At 36.8% G+C, this 18,390-nt stretch overlaps 3 protein-coding genes across 3 annotated transcripts; 2 read left to right on the top strand and 1 right to left on the bottom strand.

Annotated features, from left to right (window-relative positions):
* LOC119998241 (plastidic glucose transporter 4-like) lies at positions 1-6,037 on the top strand. Its single transcript, XM_038845516.1, has 14 exons — positions 1-161; positions 339-594; positions 785-899; positions 1,091-1,158; positions 1,518-1,650; positions 1,750-1,849; positions 1,923-2,035; positions 2,749-2,842; positions 2,940-3,093; positions 3,650-3,796; positions 3,895-3,968; positions 4,890-4,978; positions 5,135-5,249; positions 5,552-6,037. The coding sequence occupies exons 2-14, from the start codon at positions 345-347 to the stop codon at positions 5,732-5,734; spliced, it is 1,635 nt and encodes a 544-aa protein (XP_038701444.1). The 5' UTR covers positions 1-161; positions 339-344; the 3' UTR covers positions 5,735-6,037.
* Positions 6,038-7,129: 1,092 nt separating this feature from the next.
* Positions 7,130-10,111, top strand: LOC119998274 (delta(7)-sterol-C5(6)-desaturase-like). Its single transcript, XM_038845558.1, has 3 exons — positions 7,130-7,501; positions 8,917-9,222; positions 9,494-10,111. The coding sequence occupies exons 1-3, from the start codon at positions 7,279-7,281 to the stop codon at positions 9,787-9,789; spliced, it is 825 nt and encodes a 274-aa protein (XP_038701486.1). The 5' UTR covers positions 7,130-7,278; the 3' UTR covers positions 9,790-10,111.
* A 366-nt stretch (positions 10,112-10,477) lies between these two features.
* LOC119998973 (alpha/beta hydrolase domain-containing protein 17B-like) lies at positions 10,478-14,726 on the bottom strand. Its single transcript, XM_038846454.1, has 5 exons — positions 14,094-14,726; positions 13,002-13,038; positions 12,429-12,665; positions 12,303-12,350; positions 10,478-11,078 (listed from the first exon to the last, which is right to left on the bottom strand). The coding sequence occupies exons 1-5, from the start codon at positions 14,396-14,398 to the stop codon at positions 10,677-10,679; spliced, it is 1,029 nt and encodes a 342-aa protein (XP_038702382.1). The 5' UTR covers positions 14,399-14,726; the 3' UTR covers positions 10,478-10,676.
* Between the last annotated feature and the right edge of the window lie 3,664 nt (positions 14,727-18,390).

Raw genomic sequence — 18,390 nt, 5'->3', positions numbered from 1 at the left:
AAGTTGAATTCTCCACCAATATTGTTCTTATTGTTTCTAAACTTTGCTCTTTCTTTCCGGATTTCACGAAGTTTCTCTCGTTTTCTCGGAAAACCGAATTACATAAAACCTTCTGACGATCACTCCCTCAGTCACCCACTTCCACTTCAAATTACAATTCGGTAATCCCCCTGCCGAACTTCCTCTGCATTACATCTTCTCCTTTTGACATTCCAGATTGAATTGAATGCTGTTTCGGTTCGATTTTAATGTCATTTATGTTTGAATTACATAAAGTTGTTCCGTACTTGTGCTTTTAATCTCAAATTTATTGTTGATTTTATTGGCGTTGAAATCAGGCGACAATGCAAGCATCGACGTGTGCAGCTGCGAGAGGGGAAGTAGGATTCGAGGTTAAAAGACGGAGAGTTTTGCCTGCCTTTAATGGATTGAGCAGGAGAGGTTTAGCAATCAATAGTAAGAGTGTTTGCATGAGTAACAGGAGCACTTGCTGCGGTTTGCGGGCCGATTCGGTCTCCATGGTGATGGAGCTCATGCCTGTCTATCTGATTCGGCCAATGGTCAAGGCCCGTTCCGTGAAAGCTCAAGCTTCCGGTTCGTTCTTGAAAACCGCTTATTAATAGCAATAGTGGTTCAATGATTGTGTACTCACTTGATTGTTCGTGTTTGTTGACTCTCAAGTGTGAATTCGGCTGTATACGGATGGACTTGTATCTTCGTTTAGATGTCCGTGTCTTCTTTTAATCCATTTTTAACTATGGAGGATTTGAAAATTGAATTTCAGAGGAAACTGCTGAGGGTGTTGCACCTCTGAAGGGTGAGAAGAAATCTTCTGGAACAGTGTTGCCATTTGTTGGTGTTGCATGTCTTGGAGCTATACTCTTTGGTTACCATCTCGGGTATGGCCTGTGTTTGAGTGCGAACAGAATTGCTCTCCTTTGTGATTACATTTCATTTTAGTAGTTGATTCTGGGTTTTGAAGGCGCATGTTCATGATTGTTATTATGATATGCTACATTTCCATTATATAATTTAATAAATTTTTGCATTGCCATAATGACAAATGTTATGATTTTGTTTTTTGTCACAGGGTGGTAAATGGCGCTCTTGAGTACCTCGCCAAGGATCTAGGGATTGCTGAAAACACTGTGTTACAAGGTAAATGTTGTAATTAGCTCGGCAAAGTCTAGCGGAAATTTCTTAAACTGATACGTGAATTTCTTCTGCTTAATTGTTAGCTTCTTAGCTTGTGGTGAATAAGTATTCAGATGTTCACCATGTGTATGGTAACTGAGAATCTCTTTTCCCTCTAATTTTGGTTCTTATGAGTGATAAGTTAAAAGAAATGGCATCAAATTTGCTAAGTAAGAGGGGAAACCTTACGAAGAACAGTATTGGACAATTATTGACCTTTATCATGTAAAATAATAGTCTCAAAAAAAAAAACCTTGATCTTCTGCCCTGCTTCTCTCATGAGCAGCTGCTTACAGTTTGCCACACTATAAAACTTTTGCCAGGATGGATTGTAAGCTCTCTACTGGCTGGTGCTACCATTGGTTCATTTACTGGAGGATCATTGGCAGACAAGTTTGGCAGGACAAGGACTTTTCAATTAGATGCAATCCCACTTGCAATTGGAGCATTTCTCTGGTCTGTCCCTTGTCATCATTTTTGTTTTTTTAGCATTAGGTTATGATATATTAGTGGGTAAAAAAAGAACAAAAACCTCAAATTGTTTACATGTTTCAGTGCCACAGCCCAGAGTGTGCAAACTATGATAGTGGGCCGTCTACTTGCTGGCATTGGAATTGGCATTTCATCCGCTATCGTCCCGCTCTACATATCTGAGGTAGATTATTTATCAAGTCTTGGGTGGTTATTATTCTTAGAGGCCTCATATGCTGAAATGTGTTCACCGCCAGATCTCACCAACTGAAATTCGTGGTGCACTTGGATCTGTAAACCAACTCTTTATATGTGTTGGGATTCTTGCAGCTTTGGTGGCTGGATTACCTTTAGCTGGCAACCCTTTATGGTATGTCTTTCCTGCTTTCTTTGTTTGTAGTTTTTCTTGTTTTTAGTTATATTAATTAAAAGAAACAATGTAGTTGGTGGAACATGTGTGAAAACATTTAGCTCATCACAAGCTAGGCATATAAGTCCCTAAACCCCTTGTCAACAATTTAGCTCGTTGTAATGTTGCTTTCAAGATTAATTCATCATATGCACAGAGAAGAGCACCATTTTTGGAAGTTAACGTTAAATTTTTTGTGGAATGGTTGAAACTTGAAGGAACAAGATATTGAGTATATTGAGGCTTCTATGTGTTCAATAATCAAAATTTCTTCTTTTTAAAATTGTACCCTTGGTTGTTCTGCCTAGTCTTCTGAATATTGAGCATACTCGTTGCACCCACTTTAGGACGATGCAACTGAAATTTCTCCCTCAAAGTAGTCGTTTTTCTTGATGAGTATTATAGATGTGGAGGATGTGTTGTGGAGAGACTCGCATGGTTATGTAGCCTACAGATGTGAATTTTAGTGGAATTAGAAGTTGGTGAGTGAGTGGTAACAATTGTAGCTGTGGACAGTTTGCATTTTTGTCTTGTAATGAGTAGCCTTGAATGATTGTATACCTTCTTGTTTATGTTTAAGTTAACTTACTCTTTTGTACATGTCTATTTATTATCATTTTATCTCACTTCTTTTAATTACTCTGTGTTTCAATTATTTTCACTTGGCTACTTAGGTGGAGAGCTATGTTTGGTATCTCAGCTGTCCCTGCCATTCTTCTGGCTCTCGGAATGTCATTTTGTCCAGAAAGTCCTCGGTGGCTTTTTCAGGTTTTCTTGTGAAACTACATTATCAATTCATTTGGAGTCTTCATGCATTATTGTTCTACTTGTTATAATTTACTTGGTGAAAATATTAACATTGCAGCAAGGAAAAATTTCGGATGTGGAGAAGTCTATTAAGACTTTATATGGAAAAGAAGGAGTTACTGAAGTTATACAGGATTTAACAACTGCAACTCAAGGTTCTGTGGAGCCAGAAGCAGGATGGCTTGATCTATTTAGTAGTCGGTATTGGAAAGGTATTCCTGAATACTGTGGACGTAAACTTGTTATTCTGAGACAAGGAATGGACTCTGGATCTTTCTGGCTGTGAAATTTAACTTGGGATAGTTATCCACATTTAAGGAGCGTCGTTAAATTTGTATTTTTCAGTATTATAAAAGCTAATTGGCTGATTTGTGGAATTTTGTCTCACTTGAAAATCTTGGTCAATAATTGTTCAAACACAGGCGCAACTTCCATTCTTGTTTGTATTGATCATCACCGTAACCATAAAATCTATTGCTTTTGAGTTTACTGCACCAAGCTGGACACTTGTGGCTTCACATATGCATTTTGGGTCTTGTTGAGCTTCCCACTGCATTCCTGCAGTTACACTGTCTTATGGGGCTCAGTCAATATAGTTTGAGAGACATGGTGCCTTCACTAATAATTATTATAAAATTTTATTTAAAAAATATTTAAGATCATTAATTCCTGATATTTTCCTTGCATATTTGAGCCTAGCTTTATATTATCTGTGGCGATTTTTTTTTGATGTAACTCTGTAAAAATTCTCATTTCCTTGCTCTGCAGTGGTCAGTGTGGGGGCTGCGCTTTTCTTGTTTCAACAGTTGGCTGGAATAAATGCCGTGGTATATTATTCTACTTCTGTATTTCGCAGTGCCGGAATTGCATCTGATGTTGCAGCTAGTGCTCTTGTTGGCGCATCTAATGTCTTCGGTTTGTAGTTTTTTGAACATTATTCTTACAACAGAGGAAGTTTTTTTTTTGAATTTTTTTGAGCAGGTTTTCATTTGATTGCCATGTAATCTTTACAGGCACAGCTATTGCATCCTCTTTAATGGACAGACAAGGAAGAAAGAGTCTTTTGATGACAAGCTTTAGTGGAATGGTACGCTTAATTGCATTTCTTTTGGCTAACAATCACTAATATATCCTCACAAAAAAACTTTGCTTATTAATCTCAAAGTATTATAGTGATCAAATGGAGATGAAGAATTTGAGAATACTTCTGTACTTGCATGCTTGATTTTGGCAGATGATTTATTTGTTTTCTTGTATATTTCTATCATCAAGTACTGTTAATAGGATTCTTTCTCGCTGAATCAAAATCTGATTCTTTTCTTCTATGTAAACGAAATGTGTGTAAAATGGTAATAATAGCCAATCTCATTGCAAGAATATATCTTGACAAGTGCCCAATTGCGTGAACTTGCTCCACCCATCTCCATATGGATAATTTTTGTTTGTAAGGATTTTGCCATGTGATCTCTGTTTTGTGGATTTGACGTATACGCTTTTTTCTGGTTTGAATTAAATGTTAGTATTAATACATTTGACATACATGGCAAACTAGTGATGATTTGTTCTGTGTCTGATTTTGAATGGAACCTCTTCTGATTGTATGGTTTGTTGTGAGCAAAACTTTAATAGCAATTTGTTTTATGCGTTATCTAAAAATGTGGATTTTGATATGCTGAGATTATAGAAGGATTTCTGTTACTCTTGAAGCATTATGGATATGATGTATTTATGAGATTATAAAAATCTGTTGTATATTGTCGAACATGTAATGTGTAGAATTTCCTGAAGGGAAACTCCAGTGGTTAACATATATATATATATATATATATATATATATATATATACACACACCTCATTGAGAGATGCTAGTCTACACATTTTTTGAGTTTCTTCATTATATGTGTCGACATCGGAATCATGACCGATATTTCTCCCCCTCATTTAGTGATTTTATACCTGATACACGTTCTTTGTTTGTCAACGTCCCCCTGTTTTGGATCTTTAACAGGCTGCTTCAATGTTGCTGCTTTCTTTGTCCTTCACTTGGAAGGTTCTGGCTCCATTTTCGGGTGCCCTTGCTGTTATAGGGACAGTTCTGTAAGTTGACAATCACTGAACTAATTTGCCTCTTCTTTTGCCCGTAAAATATAATTCCTTATGCTGTTATAAATTTATAATGGCTTTTCCATTTTTTTTCATTGCGTCCAATTCTCGTTTACGAATGCTAAAGATAGCATTTATTGCATTTGTCAGCTATGTTCTGTCCTTTTCACTTGGTGCTGGTCCAGTGCCTGCACTTCTTTTGCCAGAGATATTCGCATCAAGAATCAGAGCAAAAGCAGTGGCTTTATCCTTGGGCATGCACTGGGTAAGTCTTATTAGGGATGTGCGTATTTTTGCATTCAATGTATTTGCTTTCATCTCAGATTACTGCATTCGTTTGCATTATTGCATTGATAATCTTATGCTTGCACCCATGGGTACCTGCATGCCATGATACACAAATAATTGAGCGATAGAACTATGCTGCATTCCCTTATTTTGACTACACCATGAGTTTTTTTTTTTTCCTCGCACATGAGTACATCATGGGATGTTAATTATCCATAGATATAAGCCCCCTTTTCCATGCCATGCTTTCCAATGGAGTTGATTCTTCTGTGGTAACAGATCTCCAACTTTGTCATTGGCCTGTACTTCCTGAGTGTAGTAAACAAGTTCGGGATCAGCAAAGTGTATCTGGGATTTGCAACAGTCTGTCTTCTTGCTGTCTTGTACATAGCTGGTAATGTCGTGGAAACAAAGGGACGATCACTGGAAGAAATAGAACGTGCTCTGAACCCCACAATTTGAAAGGTTGCTTGAAGTGCTTGTCGAAATAACTCTACTGCTGCTTACAAATTCTGACCTTTTTTTGGCCGGCTTTCTTCTCTGGATGGTTAGTGACTTGATGGTAAGGCTTGTGCTGTTCTCCAAGCGGGTTTGACTCTGTACTTAGGAATAAATTGTCAATGTCCCCATTTTGCATCTCTTTGACGTCTTTGTTCAAATATCAAACATCAGCTGTAACCAGATACAGTTAATTGTCCTTGTTCACAAGGGAACCTGAAGTTGTTGCTTGATTCTTCAATCAATTTGATGTCTTCTTTGAAATAACTCTGAAATGTTCTGCCATGGAAAACTTCAATCATTTTCTATATTCCTTCATCAGAATTCAACAATCTTATCATTCCAGTGATGCACTGCATTATGCCTTTTAATTTGATTAATTATCCCCTTTCTCTTTGGTAATCAACGAACCACTTAGCAATTGAGTTGGCGTAAACTTTGAACCACCATAATAAACTTTGAACCACCATAATAGCCCACATTACGTTAGCGAAAGGTAAGACTGGAGCGAAATTCATGTGGGTGAAAATGGAATTCTTAACCCCTCACCGAAAGTGGGTCGAAAGCCCATGAGATTAGGAAAACTCCCCAAAAAATACTCGCAACTAGTTTGAACTCTTGATCTTAGCGAGATGCATCCGCCCTAAGTCCAAAGATATAACTAAAAAGGGAGCTCAAAAACAACAAATAAATGTCAAAACAACCATCAGACTGCATTGTATTGCACGTGAAATGGGTTCTATCATGTTTTTCAACTCGACATCCAAATACATGCTCATTTAAAACTGTCACAACTCCCACATCTAAAGCAATGGCATAGCAAATGCAAGAAGAGATGTAGTTCTCACCATAGACAACCTTAAAATCATCTTTGAATAGAATAAGTGGTGATTGTTGCCTACAACTTGGCTCTGATACATTGTTAAAATTAATTATTTTGTTATTCAACCCAATAAATTGACTAATTGGGTTCGAGCATTTCACATTCTGCCATGCTAGAAACATTGCATTCTAATCATCCATTTCCTTTATCTTAATCCTTTCAAGGTATCCAAATTCAATGGCTTCTAAACCATACATAAAGGCATCCGAGCATATTGATGAAACAAGTGTCTTTTGAGTTTTGACTTGGGAGGTGTTGAGTTTGATTCCTACTGATAGGACGGACGTGTTGGGATTTGACCAACTTATTCTATCATCATGTAAGAAACTTATATGTATGCGGGTCTGACGGTCCAAATTTAGACACATCCGATGCTCAAAGGGCAAGAGTTGAGGCTCAAGATATTCACATTTGAATCGGGTTGGGTTGGGCCTAACTGTAAAATAAAAACACTGTAGTGCAGTCGCTCATACACATAAGAATAAACGACGTGAGAATCTCCAAACGCAAAAAAATAAAAACACTGCGCTGTTCACGGGATTCGATCACTCGACATACACCGCCGTGTCTTTGTCTCTGTCTCTCTTAATTCACGGGATTTGATCACTCGACGACGGCGGCGCCGATGATGGAGGACAACTATCTGCAGTTGTTCGTGGACGAGACCACACTGTACAATCGAATCGTGTTGGGAAATCTGTTGCCTTGGAGTTGGTGGAGTCCACTTCCCCACTTCTTCCAGACTTGGCTCCGCAATTACATTGCCGGTTCCATCCTCTATCTAATATCCGGCCTCCTCTGGTGCTTTTATATTTACTACCTCAAGCGCCACGTTTATATCCCCAAAGGTTTGTTCTTGGATACATTCATAATCATATATGACATTGTCAATACAGAAATATATTACGTTTCTTTTATTTTTCGCTTTGGTTTTTGATTGTTTTGTTTTTGATTGTCTTGTTTGGTCTGATCTGTGTGTTGATTTTTGAATCTGGTTTCTGTTCAATTGGTTGATATGCTGTTGACTCTTTTTCTTCTTTATTTTTTTGTTGTGCTTAATTATCTCCATATTAAACCTTATCTTCAGTTGATTTTGATTGCCGGAGGATCTTAGGTTTAAATGAAGATAGAAATGATTCCGATTTTAAATTTGGGTTGATTTTGAATTTATTCACTGTTTTTTGAATCTGCATGTTGACAGTGAAAAAAGAAATCATATCAAGTATTATTTTCTCTGGCATTTCTTAGATATAGAAATGATGATTTTCGCCTTTTCCTTAATTTCTTTTCACTGTTCAGTTGGTGATTGTCTCTGGTAAGATTTCCAAATATTTTCCATCAATTAATGTGCTTTTTGTGTTTAAATATCGATCTGTGCCATTTTTTAACTGTTGAATGGCAGTCTCTATTTTGTCTTCCAAATTCAAGAAAGATTGAGAGGGGGTGCACTTTGAGGACATATTGATCATCAGTGTGGGTGTCATTGAAATGCAGGACTTAATTCTTATTCGATGTGCTGTAATATGCCTTTTTAGCATTGCTCATCCTTCCGTTTTTGTGTTGGTAGAGCACAATTTTACACGATCTACAATTCAACTTGTGGGAAAATAATTAAACTTTTATTACCAATTTTGAGGTGTTTCTGAGTTGATTACATCTAATACTAGATGGCTTCGCAAGCACACTCCCGTGATCAGGGTGAGGTTTAACTTTCATTTCTCATATGAGACTTCTGCATTATTGTACCTCCAGTACCCCATAAATTATTTGCTAGGATATATGTTTCCATGCGTTGTGCAAATATTTTTTCATTTACTTCTTATCTATTGGCCACTAACTAATCACTCATTTTCAAAAATTCCTTAGTTGAGTGAAGTTTGAAGCCTTTTAATTTCTACTCCATTGCTCTTTATTTCTTATCTAGGTATCTAATTTCGTGTACCGATCACTCTCTGTCCCTTTCGGAATTAGTGGTTAGTTTAATTTTAAGAAAGTCGCAAGGCATTAGTTTTCTTCATCACAAATTATACGGAATCAGATGACTTCTCTGTCAAAATCTATACTGTCAGAAAGTTGTTGGCCCAATTCTGGATTTCAGTTTTTTGTGGGTGCGAATTGCATATTAATTTTAGAGACTGACAAATGGCTGGGTATATATGCAATAAACTTGAAGTGGTTCTCTATTAAATGTAGATATTTTTCCCATGAGACTCGCTTTTATATGGCTTTCGATGGCACCTTCTCTAACGTAATCTTACTGCAGATGCCATCCCTTCAAGAAAAGCCATGGTTTTGCAAATCTATGTTGCAATGAAGGCAATGCCATGGTACAGTGCTCTTCCATCTGTTTCCGAGTACATGGTTGAAAATGGATGGACAAATTGTTACTCAAGAATTGGCGATGTAAGTTGGATTGCCTACCTAGTGTATCTATTTATTTATCTTGTGCTTGTGGAGTTTGGGATATACTGGATGCATCGGGAGTTGCACGACATAAAGCCTTTGTACAAGTATCTGCATGCAACCCATCACATATACAACAAGCAGAATACTCTTTCTCCATTTGCAGGTAAGTCTAATCTCTCACATTTCTATGTTTATTTTGATTTTTATGGAATAGATTCAAATGAAGCGAGAGACTACTTGCGCGGAATTTAGCCTTCACTTGGAAGCAATCTTTATTTTCAGTTTATAGTACTGTTTGGGAAGATTTTACATGAAACGAGGACTTATTTTCTTTTCAAACCTTTTTCCATCAGAACTCTTTTTCGCTTTTCAGTTGAAAGATCTATTTGGATTGTTCTTGTTAGATATTGACTGAAACATGATTTAATTTTCAGGATTAGCATTTCATCCATTAGACGGCATACTCCAGGCTGTTCCACATGTTATAGCACTCTTCCTTGTGCCAACCCATTTTACGACGCACATAGGGCTCTTATTTCTTGAGGCCATATGGACAGCAAACATTCACGACTGCATCAATGGAAAACTTTGGCCTGTAATGGGTGCAGGGTATCACACCATTCACCACACTACATACCGTCACAATTACGGCCATTACACCATATGGATGGATTGGATGCACGGAACCCTTCGCGACCCTACTGATGATGCGTGTGGGAAGGAGATGTAATGTGGCAACAATGCGCTTCCCTTAACTTTGAGTGTCGCATAATTTGTTGATTAGGCATGCACCTTGGTTGTACCGTCTTTGATGTAGTCTTTTTTTGCAAAATAAATCATGTTGATTAACAGATTTCGTTGTGGTGTTGTGTCATGGACTAGAAAACGTTGGAAGCTAGAGGGGAGGAGCTATTTGGTTGCTGTAAAGGGGAAGCTTTCTTTCTGTCATTCTTTGATTTGGCTAACTAGTTGACTGTTAATTTGGGTGACAGACCTAATCCACCACAAGATCCCTAATTTCTCCTTTATATATGTATGAATTGTTTTTTTCCTGGCAACAGTAGTATTTCTTACTCTTCCATACGATCTTCCTTTGAATCCTCGAAGAACAGCCCCGCAAACAATGATGTAAAGCTCGCCTCACTCTTCACCTCCTCCACCTCCAATGGCCCTGAAATGACAGCCTCCACAGAGCCCATTTCTGCATCAAACGCCTCCATAGAGATGACAGACTATGTGGGGCAGTTGTTGCAAGGATGGGAATGAGATGGGTTCGTGGAGATCTTTGCAGATGAATTGGATACCTGGAGAGATTATGTGGAAGAGATTGCTTCTAGGTATTGAACCTCTAGATTACATACCTGCAACTCTACCATCAAATCACATGTTCACCTGTGAATGTTTAATATTAAAAGAGAAACTGAAAAGCAAGAATCGGCTGATCTTGAATCTTTTCAGAGTATCATACAAATACATTATATTTATCCAACGTTTCACACTCAAATCTGAAAACTTGGAGCAGATTTATCCCCCACATTAAAAAAGGGAAATAACGAAGTTACAATGATAAAATGTTTATCAGGAGGGCAAATATACATAACTTATTTCAGAGACTAATCACCAAACTAAGCCCTTTCTCCTCCTAAACCTATCGACACGATCAGTGCTCATCCGAGATTTTTCAGGCTTATTTGGTTTCTTCGACTTCTCAAGTCTACTATCTAAACTGTTTCTGGAGACTTCTGGAAGGTCAGCACCCAATTCAAAAGTATCCGAAGCTCCATCAACAGCAGGTTTTTTCTGATTATCAGATTCCGATTTTGTTGTTTTAGAAGCATTCGAGCCTTCTTTTGATTTGCTTAGGCTCTGCACAAATTTTTTCAGATGTCTAATGAATTCAGGATAAAGCTCAAGGTTGCAATGCCCACCTCCATTTATCCATAAAGGTTCATACTTCTCCTTGCAGAGCTCCCAAAGCTGCTTCCCATGGGAGCAATCAACAACTTCATCAGCTGTTCCCTGAACACAAGGAAAAGTAACATTCCAATATCTTAAAAATGACTGATTTCCAACTCTGACACTTCAGAAGATAAATGGCAAAGGAAAGAGGAAAAGTACTTCAGACAATTATTCAATTTCAATATGCTTAATACACTGTACAGTCCTCATGAACCAAGTTAACACAGACGCAGAGGATGGGAGAGCAAGTACCCTATAAAGAGCTATCATGAACCCAACGACAACCACTTATATAGCAAAATTCATTTCTTTCAACAACTTGAACAAACTTAGCATTCATGCAACTCACTTGGAGACAAATAGGAGAAACCAACAACAAACAACCAAACCAATGAACAAGTTCAGGGAAAAGGGCATTATTTACTCTCAATTTGCCCAAAAGCAATATATCATGCTTGAGCAAGTACATAATTACCCAAAAGCTAAGTCGATTAATGGTAATGGAGTATTTATCCTAGACCAACATTGTCACCTTAAACATGAAGCGACTCCAAAAAAAATTGACATTAATTTGCTACTTCTTACTCTTACATGGAAATATCCTCGCAGAGTTCCATTTATCATTACAGTATGTCATCCGAACTTTCCAGCTATAATGTGGTGTAAAATGAATCGTAAAGTTATTTATTACAATATAAGTGTGGGTTTAAATTAGGGAAGTATTCTCTTCCCAATGAAGACAGGTGAACATGTGGCCTAGTAGTAGAGTTGCAAGGGTGCAACCTAGAGGTCATAGGTTCAATTTATGGAAACAGCCCCTTCACATATTACACATTTATGTAGGGTAAGGTCTACTTACATCTTGCACGTCCTTGATCCCATCTACTACGGGAGTTGGGAGCCTTGTGCACAAGTGTAGTTTACATTCTCTCATCAATGAAGGGTAAAGGTTATGACTTATGTACATCAGTCTTCACTAAAACCTCACACTCATGGTGGAAGACCCATTATGTATTGGTTTGACATTTTCTTTTATAGAGTGATTAAAATACTTGAATAGTTAACCATAAGGTATGTCTCAAAAAGAATATGCAACTAAAGTTTTACTTGTGAGAATAACTAGATTCATCAAGCAAAAATAATGCATATAATGAAACAGCAGTTGATGTTTGAATTAAGCTGACAAGAAGTTATTAAGACACATACCAGAAAGAAAGTAAGCTAGAGAGACGAAACAAGGAAACTAGAACAATAATTAAAAAGAAAGAGGACATGAATACTTACATGAATTATGAGAACAGGGCACTTCACCATACAAATTTTGTCAATATTCTGGAAAAAGAAAGGAATATAAGTCCCCATCTTCAGTAGAAGAAAGACATAATTAACAAAAACATGGAACATAATTACTTTGTAAATGTCGAACCAGAATGTCCGTTTGAGAGGGTACAACACCCTCATTCCAGACAATATTGGGCTATGTAGAACAACGGCTCTCAAGTCTGGCAGGCGCGAAGCAAGATCAACAGTGGGCCCACTACCAACAGACTGACCATATAATATTAATTGTTCATCTTTAACCCCATACTGCTCTGTGAGGCATTTATATACAGCATCTATATCGGCATAGGTATTGTACTCGGTTGGCTGTTTCAAAATAACAGGGATGGACACTATGTTAGGAACAATGGCCCAAAAGAGGGGGGAAACACGCCAAGCAGTAAGAGTAATTGTATTTATGTAATATAAAGAAAACCACGAAATATGATACACTATAAATTTTCATTTTTGCTACTTTATACACTTGATATTCCTGAATGGCCCAAAAGAAATCGAGATTTCTGTATGGCCTATTTGTAATTGTAGATAAATGGTGGATATAATAAATTCAAATATATGTGTGAAATTGCAAAAACTTGTATAAGCACAGATTTCTTTCTTCCCATCACTGGCAACTAGGTAAAAAGAATCAAGGAATCCAACCTTCCCAGTTGATTGTCCATAGCCAGAGTAATCATACCTGAAAATCCAAAAGGCCATAGTACATCAATGAGCGCAAAAAGAAAAGAAAAGAAAAGAAAGACAACAAATATTCCACTCTAACATAATTTAGGAATCTTCTAATTTTGGAAGGGTTTAATGTACTTTCACAAGCGCTTTGCAGTTAAAAACAGTTCACAGTATAATATTAACAAAATTCCAAATAAATAAAATCTTGCTATTGTACTAGCCAAATGCTATAATTAAGTCATTTACCTAGTAAAAAAAATCTGAAAGAAAAAACCATCAATACTGAATGAAGACATTTTTATACAACAATTGCAAGTGTTATGCCAATAACATGACTGGCTAGTTACTACACTGATTGAGTGATCTCTTAAAGCTACTGTTGTAAGAATACTAATAATATGAACAATAGCTGACCTCTACCGCAAGCAGAGATAATAGCACATTGGATCAAGAAACCCTCTTTGGTTATCCAATAGTCAGGGTTCATTACTCAAAACTTATCCCTTATAGAGCCAGTGATTCAATGGTTGCAATTGGTTTCTACAAAATACTACGTCTAACGAACATAAGAACACAATTTTTTTTATTTATGTTACCTATGGAAGAGACACTGTTACCAATACATCTAAGCTTTCCATGTTGGCACAATCAAGAGTAATATCTTCATAATGCGAACATAGTACCCTTTTTCTATCGCACACCAGGAAGAAAAAAAGAAGAAGCTCAGTGCACAATAAACTTGTCACAGCGGCTACAGAGAGACAACGAGACCTTCCTGATTATGCCAGACCTATCCTGCTAAGGCCCTTTTCTTATCACTAAGGTAGTAAGGTGGAGTAAATCTTTCAATCCTTTCAAGAATAGCCTAATAAGTATCTTCCCCAGTACAACAATTTATATCGAAGTTGTTAGGAAAGTTTGTCAGTTTTTTCTGTTGCTCATAAATGAACATACTCAACACTAGCAAAGCTTAGCCAGATATAATTAAAGAAATTGTTGAAAACCCAGAAACGAAATCGACAAAAGATCACTTCTTTCGAAAGAGAACAGAAAGTTTTCCATTACCCCATAAGATTAACGCGAAGGCGATTGCTCAATTCGACGAAGAGCTCAAACATCTGGCCTAAATCGGCGGCATTTCCATGAGAGTAGAGGAGAGTGGCAGACGCCTTAGGATGCTTGATATGTACAGCTACGATTTCGTTGTTGCGGCGAGTCCGGAGCTTCAGCACGTCCACGTTGTCCCTCCTCGGCACCTCCGGTATGTACAATCGGCCTCCACACGACTCGTCGGCCTCAACCCTGTATGAAGGAGGATTCGGTGGGAAGAAAGCAAACTTCGCGGCGATCGATGAGGTGACTCCGCCCATCTTCTTCTCATCCGAGGCCTTGGAATCATAAATACACCCCCCACCTCACCCCTCAGTACAGTCTCAGATCTTCATACACTCTCCAACAAAGAAAGAAAGTGGCTTCGCCGCTTGTTCAAGCGGTGGAGGATGTGGCAGGAGAGAGAAGTGAGGATTCAGGAGAGTGCGAGTGAAAGAATAAAAAGATGTACGGATATAGAAGACAAGAAAGTAGAAAACATTAAGGTAAAAAACTAATAAAATGTCTCAAAAGGAGAAGTGGGTTGGTGGCCGCAATTCAGGGGGTGGTGGCGCGTGAAGTTACATGGGGAAGCGCGTGGCGTAGATGATGGGGGAAATCAATAATTGGCAAGAAAGGTCATGCTTTATGGATCAAGAAGTCAGCTTTGGATGGAGTTTGTCGCGTGATGGAGGTCTATATATCTAATCACTTGAAAACTTGAAAAGTAAGCAAAAGATAAAAGTATAAAACCATATATTCAGACGTGAAGTGTCTAGACTCCATTGAAGTTTGAACATTGATCCTTCTAAACAGTAAACAATCAATTAAAGTAACTCTCATGCTGTAATTTGGATAGTGCCTATTTTTTTCCCCTTAAGTACATAAATCTATATTCCCAATCCACTCATATAATCCCAATTCCCAACCCACCCATCAAAAGTCTTGTCTCTCTCCCCTTTCTCTCTGAACAAACTCTCTTTTCTCCATGGTGATGCAGTCGAGATTCGAAGCTTCCCCTACTCCCCAAATATAATTCTACAACTGTTTTTTGAACTTTTTGTTGATTTTTTCCTTCCAATCTGGTGGTTTTTTTCCCCCTCAGATATGATGTTTTCCTCAACCGATATAATAATTTGGTCCCTTTCTAGTTCAAATTTGGTTTTTCTAGGCGATAGTGTGGGTTATTATGACGGCAACATCTATCTTAAGGTAACTATGATTAAGGTGGTGAATAAAATATCTCAATACTTCAACATATGTTCTCCCAATCATAGTGTAAAGTTTGCTTCTTCAAGGTTACTGTCTGATTCTAAGAAACAATTATATCTCTCTACTTTGCAAAATATCGTAAGTGTTATTGTATTGGGTATTTTTCTTCTTCTTGATATAGGACTTTTATTTTCCCGCAATGTTTCTAAAGAGGATCCTCCAATCTCTATAGTGTAACTTGTGCTGTTTTGTTTTAATACAAATTTTTCTTATCATAAAAAAAATACACCCAGCAAAATAAGGGTTCCCTACTGTAGCCCATTGTGGGGATTCATTTTTTTTAATGGGATTTTATGAATTTAATCATGTATTTTTTGTTCAAACAAAATTTAAATTTCGTAAAAAATATATGATTAGATTCCTAAAACAGTAAAACAGAATGAAACACTTTTTTTAAGAAAAAAATATGTATGTAGCCCAAACTGGGCTACAGCAGAGCAGACACTACAGTAGGGCTTCCAGCTCGGTATAAGTCCCACTCGTAGTCATACCACGCACTCACACACGCGCCGTACTTCCCTATTTGAAGTGGAGTGGGTTGGTAACATTATTGGCACTTGGGTTGGGTCCCATTGGAAAATCACAAATGCAAATGGTCCAAAAATATTAGTTGGGCTTAATCAAAGCCCAGTAGATCTAAGTTTGGATGTTCCAGGACCAATTAGAATCCTATATAAGGCTTGTTTATATTAGAAGTGATAGGAAACCAATAAATAGTATCTCAGTGATTGACATGTCACTCTCTGATTCAATCATCAGATTTTGCGGACTCCTACACTTATATCAATTAAGGGACAAGATGAATTATTGAGATGAAATGGGATCCCTAACATTTTTGTACTCCTTTGGTTGATGATGACAGAGATGAAACGCTTACGAGGAACTGGAGATTTGTTGACTGGAAAAGAAAGTGAAGCAGAGGCAGAATTGCAGTCATATGCATCAAGGTATGTAGGTTTCTTTTTAATTCTAGTGATAGGCAGGTTTTCTGACAGAGGAATGTCTATAGGAGATTGAGGTGTCTTGAATTATGTGCTGTGATGGAATTGAAAAAAATTCTGTTCCCTTAAAATGATCATCTCTAGATATGAATATTTGTTGGGTTTCTAGAATAAGAAGTTTATAGGATAACCTAGGAATAAATAAGGAATGACTTTAGGGTGAAATTTTGAACTAGGATACTCATTGTTTTTGGCAATGCAAAAACACAACCAAAAGTTCTAAGATGACTACAGCCAATTTCTTTGTTGTATAATTTCTGTAGAGGTGTTGTGTTATCTAAGACTTCAGTTGGTAGTCTGTTGATTAAATATACCATTGTGTGAATGCAATATGACCAGAATTATTCTCCTAAACGAGCTTTTTATTCTAAGAGTTCTAACTACCTTTAAAAAATATTAATGTTTTCTCTCTATTATGCCATTTTGCTGAGGAGTATATTGACATGATTTTTATTTTTTTTTAAGAACTATAGCTTTTGTCGTGTTAAAATTTGTGAGAAGAAATTCATTTCCATTATTTATTCTTAATTAGGTCTTTATTGTTTTATTAAACTAAGTTTTTACAAAATTAAGAAAACTTATGATATATTTTCTGGTTTCCTCCTTAGAATGCATGAGATATACATATACCCATACCATTTTAGAATGGTCATCTATAATAGTTAACAAATACTTGTAACCATATAAGGAAGTAATAGAGTTAGGACCCCAAATGTCCATGTGTATCAAATCAAAACAAGCATCAGATTGAGTGTTGCTAATAGGAAAAAAATACTTTATTTTTTCATCTTGCCAAAAAGATATCCATTATGATCAGGTACATGACCTTCAAAGATTTTAGGTAGCAATTTATATACAATGTGAGATGGATGGCCTAATCTCATGTGTCAAATTCTACTACTAGTTATTAAATTCATACTACCAAGATAAAAGTAGATTTTTCTCCCAACTTTCTGAATTCATATAAACCTCTATGGGTCATACTCATTCCAATTTTCTTCAAAGTGACCAACTCCTGCACCTCGCTTGTTTTGGCCGGTCGATGATCCCTCGATCAGTTCACATTGATTCTTAAAAAAAAAATTATAGCATATTTATTATCACTAGTTAGTTTATTCACAGAAATAAGATTTAAGGGTAAATTTTGGAACACATCAAATATTATGTAATGTGATGTAATCTGCGAGCTTAACTGTGCTTATATGACTAATGAGATGTTTGTTACTATTAACTGTGCCTATATTGCGGTTACTTTCCTCTTAGCCCCAATAATTATGTTGCTCATTCTACTCGAGATGAATGATCCTAGTCTTTTGTCTTTTTCTAGACAAGTATATATGATACTAGGGATGACAAAAAAAAAATCGGTTCCAGGCCGATTCTGGGTCGAATAACATTATACGTTTACAAAATATTTATGTGTACAAATCTTAATCTAAATTGAATTTCAGATGTACTTAATCGATCAAATTTGGACAAGTAAAACGGATCATAACTTAATCCGGATTAATGATATGGTTGTTAATTGGACCAAAATTTTGTGTTTGGATTCAGATTTCGGATATGTAATTTATGTCCAAACTTAATTTAATCCGAATCGAACCAATTCTTACACAGTTTTCCCATCCTAAGGTATACGGACATCTGTACAGTACATAAATTTTGGTCATGCATTTGGCGAGAGAAAATTAAATAAGAAGAAGTCAAAGTTGATAGCCTCACCTCCACGTGATGTGATGGTTTCCTCTTTGTCAATTATCTATCCAAATCGTTGGCAACATTTTATGATGTATTTCTTCATACCTAAAATCCCATACTAGGACAATCACAGCCGTCTACAGTCTACACATAACCTATCTCCATATAATCTATTTGCTCTTACTAGTTTGGTGTAACTAATTGATGCACAAACATGTTTATTCAATCATTTATTGGAATTAATTAATGATATGATGGCGAGTTGCCAACTATCTATCCATATGTACCATACAATTACCGCA

The sequence above is a fragment of the Tripterygium wilfordii genome, chromosome 5, assembly GCF_013401445.1.
Source record: "Tripterygium wilfordii isolate XIE 37 chromosome 5, ASM1340144v1, whole genome shotgun sequence".
NCBI classification, from domain to species: domain Eukaryota; kingdom Viridiplantae; phylum Streptophyta; class Magnoliopsida; order Celastrales; family Celastraceae; genus Tripterygium; species Tripterygium wilfordii.
Note: the sequence above shows the minus strand (reverse complement) of the source record. Positions and strands in the feature narration are given on the sequence as shown.

Excerpts from the sequence above, each read along its gene's own strand:
- LOC119998274 (XM_038845558.1), top strand. The coding sequence starts at position 7,279 with ATGATGGAGGACAACTATCTGCAGTTGTTCGTGGACGAGACCACACTG. Across the intron at positions 7,502-8,916 it reads CCACGTTTATATCCCCAAAG|ATGCCATCCCTTCAAGAAAA; the intron begins GTTTGTTCTTGG and ends ATCTTACTGCAG. Across the intron at positions 9,223-9,493 it reads TACTCTTTCTCCATTTGCAG|GATTAGCATTTCATCCATTA; the intron begins GTAAGTCTAATC and ends TTTAATTTTCAG.
- LOC119998241 (XM_038845516.1), top strand. The coding sequence starts at position 345 with ATGCAAGCATCGACGTGTGCAGCTGCGAGAGGGGAAGTAGGATTCGAG. Across the intron at positions 1,159-1,517 it reads TGAAAACACTGTGTTACAAG|GATGGATTGTAAGCTCTCTA; the intron begins GTAAATGTTGTA and ends AACTTTTGCCAG. Across the intron at positions 3,969-4,889 it reads TGACAAGCTTTAGTGGAATG|GCTGCTTCAATGTTGCTGCT; the intron begins GTACGCTTAATT and ends GATCTTTAACAG.
- LOC119998973 (XM_038846454.1), bottom strand. The coding sequence starts at position 14,398 with ATGGGCGGAGTCACCTCATCGATCGCCGCGAAGTTTGCTTTCTTCCCA. Across the intron at positions 12,666-13,001 it reads ATGGACAATCAACTGGGAAG|CCAACCGAGTACAATACCTA; the intron begins GTTGGATTCCTT and ends ATTTTGAAACAG. Across the intron at positions 12,351-12,428 it reads TCTGGTTCGACATTTACAAA|AATATTGACAAAATTTGTAT; the intron begins GTAATTATGTTC and ends TTCTTTTTCCAG.